A 7,115-nucleotide genomic window follows, 5' to 3' on the forward strand; every position below is an offset into this window, starting at 1 on the left:
ACACACCTAGACACACGGTAGATTCCCCTCACACACCTAAGACACACGGTAGATTCCCCTCACACACCTAAGACATACGGTAGATTCCCCTCACACACCTAAGACATACGGTAGATTCCCCTCACACACCTAGACATACGGTAGATTCCCCTCACACACCTAGACATACGGTAGATTCCCCTCACACACCTAGACACACGGTAGATTCCCCTCACACACCAAGACACACGGTAGATTCCCCTCACACACCAAGACACACGGTAGATTCCCCTCACACACCAAGACATACCTGACACACAGTAGATTCCCCTCACACACCAAGACACACGGTAGATTCCCCTCACACACCAAGACACACGGTAGATTCCCCTCACACACCAAGACATACCTGACACACGGTAGATTCCCCTCACACACCTACGACACACGGTAGATTCCCCTCACACACCTAAGACACACGGTAGATTCCCCTCACACACCTAAGACACACGGTAGATTCCCCTCACACACCTAAGACACACGGTAGATTCCCCTCACACACCAAGACATACCTGACACACGGTAGATTCCTTCACACCTCATTCCGTAGCTCTCGATGTAGTCGATACACTCTCTGAAGACTGCAGGGAGCTGGATCCCATCGTACAGGGCTGTTCTCTTCACTGCCTCAGCCAGGGGAGCCCCGAAGATGGGTCTGGGGAACAACAATGATAGTTTAAATTATAATTTTAATGTAAAAAAAACAGATATTATTCCTTTTGGCTTTTAACACAAATCCCGGAGAAACACGCTCAGGTTGAAAGCAGAGTCCAGCCACACACACACTCAGGTTGAAAGCAGAGTCCAGCCACACACACACACACACACACTCAGGTTGAAAGCAGAGTCCAGCCACACACACACACACAGGTTGCAAGCAACAGGATCTAGTCAGCCTTTCACTCCCAGTCAAATTGTCATCAGGCCCGGGATTGGGACCTTGAACCGTCCCGTCTACCTGAATGTAGGCATCTCCACTGGGACGGGCTCCGGCTCGGCCGCGGGCTTCTTCTTCTTCTTCTTCTCCTTCCACTGTTTTACCACGTCTGCTGCCGTCAGGTCTTTAGACTTCTTGTCTTTCTTGTCCTCCTTGGGACACTTCTCCTTCACCTGGGAGACAGGAAAAACACCGCGCGTTGGTGCCCTGCAGCTCAGTTGGTAAGAGCACGGTGTCTGCGACGCCAGGGTAGAGGGTTCAATTCCCGGGCCCCCACCCATACGTAACATATATGCATGGATAACGAAGTCACGTTGGTTGAAAGCGTCTGTTAATAAATGGCGTATATAAAGTGAGAAAACAGAAATAGTTCTGATCCCAAAAAATTGGTTTAGCGCTGGATCCTCATAAGTAATAGCAAATAATAACATTAAAATAATGCTTCACTGGTTATCGAAACTAACAAGTTAATAGCAGGGCATTAAAGCAGAGTGTTAAAACAGAGTTCTCCAGCAAGGGAAATAAATGAAAACAGTGACGTTTACATTTACATTTAAGTCATTTAGCAGACGCTCTTATCCAGAGCGACTTACGTTCATTTGTTTGATTCTTTACCTTGAAGTCTTTCTTCTTGGAGAAGCTGGGTTTCTTAAACACGTGAATACCTTTCGAACGCTTCATCTTGGAGGGGCTCTCTGCCTCGTCCGCCGAGCTGTCCTCCTGGAAGGCTGCGTATCCCTCCGCTACGGGACGGACGGAGAGGATAGAGGAGGAGGTTAGAAAGCACACCTCTCTCTGATGCTCACTAATACCACAGATGTAGTCAACAAGAAGCACGAAAGAGAGGAGAGAGAAATATAGCAGAGGAACTATAGCAGAGGAACTATAGCAGACAAGAGAGAGAAGAGAGAGAGAGGGAGCCAGAGAGAGAGAGAAAATATAGCAGAGGAAATATAGCAGAGGAACTATAGCAGACAAGAGAGAGAAGAGAGAGAGAGGGAGCCAGAGAGAGAGAGAAAATATAGCAGAGGAAATATAGCAGAGGAACTATAGCAGAGAAGAGAGAGAAGAGAGAGAGAGGGAGCCAGAGAGAGAGAGAAAATATAGCAGAGGAAATATAGCAGAGGAACTATAGCAGAGAAGAGAGAGAAGAGAGAGAGAGAAAATATAGCAGAGAAGAGAGAGAGCGAGAGATGACTAGGAAAAGAGGTCAGGCTCCAATATAGGACAATTCCCACAGCACCTGGCAGGCGGCTCGTTTTCCCGAACCAACCTCAAAAGTTATTTCCTCACATCCAATAGCAAACAAACTGCTGGTCCAAGATCAGATCATTGGTGACCTACTCAACACCTAACCTGTTGCCTCCAGCCAGCTAGAGACCCTGTGTATCAGACCGCTGCCTGGGTACATCTCCTCCCCCCTCCCCGTACATCTCCTCCCCCCTCCCCGTCTCTCTCTAGTCACTATGCCCTGGGAGGGAAAGCTACATTTATCCATGGAAACCCCCTGATAAAAACAGACAGGCGGAACAATAAGCCCCCCCCCACATAAGAACCATGAGAGGGCTTTGACCCAAAAGTGAGCATAAAGAGTTAAAGGCTACCTGACTATAAAAGTGAGCATAAAGAGTTAAAGGCTACCTGACTATAACAAAGGATGAAAGTACCTTTCCACTTTTTCCAGATTTCTGTGAAATATGACCTCAAATGAATTACAATTACGAGTGAAATCGATTTCATTCCAAAAATGTGCAATTAAGTACGTTAAATTTCTATGTTGGAATGGTGTGGGCGTTCCCCGGAAGTACAAAAATATTCACGCGAGTAAACCGCTGATTGGCCAGATCATCCTCCTCGATAACATCATCCTCGATGAGGAAATACTGTAGCCAGTGTGTTTGAAACGGTCTGAAATGCAAGTTTGAGTGTTTTTTTCTCTCTCTCTCTCCAATGTATACTTTGGTCACAAATCCCTCTCCAAAGAGATGTTGGATCTAATCCTTCCTAGGACAGCTCTCACTCTCGAATCTTAAAAGTCAACTTTAGGTACAAAAAAACAGTCTAACACAATTTTTAATTCAAACAGAAATGGGATGTGCATTTGGTGGTTCAGCAGTGTGTCATTCTGGTCATGTGCGACGTAGCTAGCTCGTTAGCTAACTAGCCCACTGTAGCTAGCTCCTTAGCTAACTGTAGCCCACTGTAGCTAGTTTATTAGCTAACTGTAGCCCACTGTAGCTAGTTCGTTAGCTAACTGTAGCCCACTGTAGCTAGTTCCTTAGCTAACTGTAGCCCACTGTAGCTAGTTCCTTAGCTAACTGTAGCTAGTTCCTTAGCTAACTGTAGCTAGTTCCTTAGCTAACTGTAGCTAGTTCCTTAGCTAACTGTAGCTAGTTCGTTAGCTAACTGTAGCCCACTGTAGCTAGTTCGTTAGCTAACTGTAGCCCACTGTAGCTAGTTCATTAGCTAACTGTAGCCCACTGTAGCTAGTTCATTAGCTAACTGTAGCCCACTGTAGCTAGTTTGTTAGCTAACTGTAGCCCACTGTAGCTAGTTTGTTAGCTAACTGTAGCCCACTGTAGCTAGTTTGTTAGCTAACTGTAGCCCACTGTAGCTAGTTTGTTAGCTAACTGTAGCCCACTGTAACTAGTTCGTTAGCTAACTGTAGCCCACTGTAGCTAGTTCCTTAGCTAACTGTAGCTAGTTCCTTAGCTAACTGTAGCCCACTGTAGCTAGTTCCTTAGCTAACTGTAGCCCACTGTAGCTAGTTCCTTAGCTAACTGTAGCCCACTGTAGCTAGTTCATTAGCTAACTGTAGCCCACTGTAGCTAGTTCCTTAGCTAACTGTAGCTAGTTCCTTACCTAACTGTAGCTAGTTCCTTAGCTAACTGTAGCTAGTTCCTTAGCTAACTGTAGCTAGTTCCTTAGCTAACTGTAGCTAGTTCCTTAGCTAACTGTAGCCCACTGTAGCTAGTTCCTTAACTAACTGTAGCCCACTGTAGCTAGTTCGTTAGCTAACTGTAGCCCACTGTAGCTAGTTCGTTAGCTAACTGTAGCCCACTGTAGCTAGTTCGTTAGCTAACTGTAGCCCACTGTAGCTAGTTCGTTAGCTAACTGTAGCCCACTGTAGCTAGTTCGTTAGCTAACTGTAGCCCACTGTAGCTAGTTTGTTAGCTAACTGTAGCCCACTGTAGCTAGTTTGTTAGCTAACTGTAGCCCACTGTAGCTAGTTTGTTAGCTAACTGTAGCCCACTGTAGCTAGTTCGTTAGCTAACTGTAGCCCACTGTAGCTAGTTCGTTAGCTAACTGTAGCCCACTGTAGCTAGTTCGTTAGCTAACTGTAGCCCACTGTAGCTAGTTCGTTAGCTAACTGTAGCCCACTGTAGCTAGTTCGTTAGCTAACTGTAGCCCACTGTAGCTAGTTCGTTAGCTAACTGTAGCCCACTGTAGCTAGTTCATTAGCTAACTGTAGCCCACTGTAGCTAGTTCATTAGCTAACTGTAGCCCACTGTAGATAGTTAATTAGCTAACTGTAGCCCACTGTAGCTAGTTCATTAGCTAACTGTAGCCCACTGTAGCTAGTTCATTAGCTAACTGTAGCCCACTGTAGCTAGTTCATTAGCTAACTGTAGCCCACTGTAGATAGTTAATTAGCTAACTGTAGCCCACTGTAGCTAGTTCATTAGCTAACTGTAGCCCACTGTAGCTAGTTCATTAGCTAACTGTAGCCCACTGTAGCTAGTTCCTTAGCTAACTGTAGCCCACTGTAGCTAGTTCATTAGCTAACTGTAGCCCACTGTAGCTAGTTCATTAGCTAACTGTAGCCCACTGTAGCTAGTTCATTAGCTAACTGTAGCCCACTGTAGCTAGTTAATTAGCTAACTGTAGCCCACTGTAGCTAGTCAGTAACTCCTCCAGTACGTGTTGACGTCATTTTACAGGATTTTGTTTTTGGACTGAAGCTGTAGAGATCTGTAAGAAATGGCACATCTGTAGCTAAATATCTTATTCAGCCATTTTGTTTTGTTTTTAAACATTAAATGGCTTGGCATGATGGTGTATTGATCAGGTAATACAAGTTTAAATATGTTATTTTTGAGGGTGTTTTTTGCCTAAAGTTAGACTCTTAATAAGAAGGACTTGTGTAAACCACAGATAAATAAATAAACAGTAATAAAAGGTAATGTCTCCTACTCCTCTTCTCCTTCTTCTTGAACTTGTTCTTCTTCTTCCCGTGGTCTTTATCATCATCTGACACGGTGTCGATGACCTCATGGTGGTGGTGTCCGTCATGGGAGGGCGAGGGCTCGCCCGTCCTGTACAGGCCGGGGAACTTGGTGGGGCTGATCTCCTCCGAGCTGGGGGTACGAGCCACCCCTCCCGGGTGCTCCGCCCGACGAACCTCCGCTGGGCTGCTACTGGGTGGCAGGAAGCACTCGGTCATGGCTGGGCACTGCTCTTGACACAGAGTCCTGGGTGTCTCTTCACGCCTCGGGACACGAACACATCACCGGGCCATTACACCTACAGGGGACACGCGCACACACACAGTTTATACTTAGTCAAACATTACAATCATATTATCTGATAGTTTCAGTATACAACTGCTGTATTAAATTGTAACCAGCAGATGGGGCTCTGTTATAATAGATATCTCTTGGAGTCCACCTCAACCGAACTATACTACTGCATCCACACAAACAGTGGTGGCAGTTCACACACATTGTGTTAAACAGTACTGCTCTGTCTCTGTCTTAATGCGGAACTAGACGGACTGAATTAAATAATGAATGAAATAAGACACAGACAGACCGCATGACTGCATGTCCAATTTACTTCATGGCACACAATGTACATATTTTCCAAAGTCCCAGAATTTACAACCCATTAAAATAGTAACGTCTTACGTTAAGGATGCCCACTGGGGTCAAATCCCAAACCAGTACATGACTACAATACAACAACATCTGGATTAAATCCAAGCCACCAGATGGGGCTCAAATATATTTTGGACCTCATCCACGCAAAACTCATACCCGACCGCAAAAACTGTCACACAGGCACCACTTAACTGAATCTCAAATCACCTACAGTTTGATAATGCTACCTATAACCACTTAAAGAACACTTTTTGGTCACTTAACTTAACTATAAAAGGAGATTAACTGGATCTAGTGGTGGCAATGGTTGCTACTCCTTTTGACTGACGCACCTCCAGCTCCACACATTTCTAAGGGGTTCCCAATACCTAAATACCTAGTCCAATGTATTGTTTAAAACAACAACAAAAAATCACATTAACCTATACAGCCTTTAATAAACACTAGTTGAGCATCAAGATGCAGGCCTAACACTGGGGTCAGTCTGTGATCCTTATCATGGCTGTCCTATGGTGATAATCCGTGTCGACGATATAAAGCCTTAGGACTCCCGTTCAATACAACACATCACAAGTAGTTGACCGAAGACGCAGCCAGGAGAGCAAGCGAACGTAAAACAACCGACTCAAACGGATGTGCAAACTACCAACGGTTGTTGCTAACCACTAGGCTTTGAATGGAGGCCCAGATGCTAACTGCTGTTGTTAAAGCTAGCCAGATAGATAACGTTAGCTATCAGCCACCCGCGGGTAATATTGCTCACAGATTCATGATAATTACATCGAGGCAGCTATAAGTACTTCAACGTAATATACCCGCATTTTTATTAAAATTCGACTTTGAGATAGGATCAGATATTTCACTTTGCCAACTAACCTTTTTCTGGGCAATTCCTTAACGGAGCTTCCTGCTAGCTGTTTGAGTACCAAATAAACAGAGCTGAGTCTGCGCAGTGAGGCCATAGGTGCTTTATGGGAGTTGTAGTTTAGAGGGCAATCCTGGGGATACTACAACTACAAGTCCAGTTTGACCAACTTTATCAACTTTTAAAAAAAGAGTATTCAACTATATACTTATGAATAACTAAAACATTTATATTTGATCAGATATATTATGAAATGACTGACAACTTCCACACAAAGGTCGTCTTCATTGTATAAATAGCCCAAACAACTACCTCTTCCCCTACTGTATTTATTTATTTATTTATTTTGCTCCTTTGCACCCCACGATTTCTACTTTGCACACTCATCTACTGT

General features: G+C 44.6%; 1 protein-coding gene across 1 annotated transcript in view; it reads right to left on the reverse strand.

Moving 5' to 3' along the window:
- Positions 1 to 6,800, reverse strand: part of ralbp1 (ralA binding protein 1) — a 66,057-nt gene extending 59,257 nt beyond the window's left edge. The window contains exons 1-5 of the mRNA XM_046321944.1: positions 6,733 to 6,800; positions 5,171 to 5,500; positions 1,592 to 1,719; positions 998 to 1,149; positions 552 to 694 (exon numbers count right to left, since the gene is read on the reverse strand). Of these exons, the coding sequence (XP_046177900.1) occupies positions 552 to 694; positions 998 to 1,149; positions 1,592 to 1,719; positions 5,171 to 5,420 (673 nt within the window). The 5' untranslated portion in view covers positions 5,421 to 5,500; positions 6,733 to 6,800. The remainder of the gene's footprint in view (positions 1 to 551; positions 695 to 997; positions 1,150 to 1,591; positions 1,720 to 5,170; positions 5,501 to 6,732) is intronic.
- Between the last annotated feature and the right edge of the window lie 315 nt (positions 6,801 to 7,115).

This window comes from Oncorhynchus gorbuscha, linkage group LG22 (genome assembly GCF_021184085.1).
Source record: "Oncorhynchus gorbuscha isolate QuinsamMale2020 ecotype Even-year linkage group LG22, OgorEven_v1.0, whole genome shotgun sequence".
Taxonomy (NCBI): domain Eukaryota; kingdom Metazoa; phylum Chordata; class Actinopteri; order Salmoniformes; family Salmonidae; genus Oncorhynchus; species Oncorhynchus gorbuscha.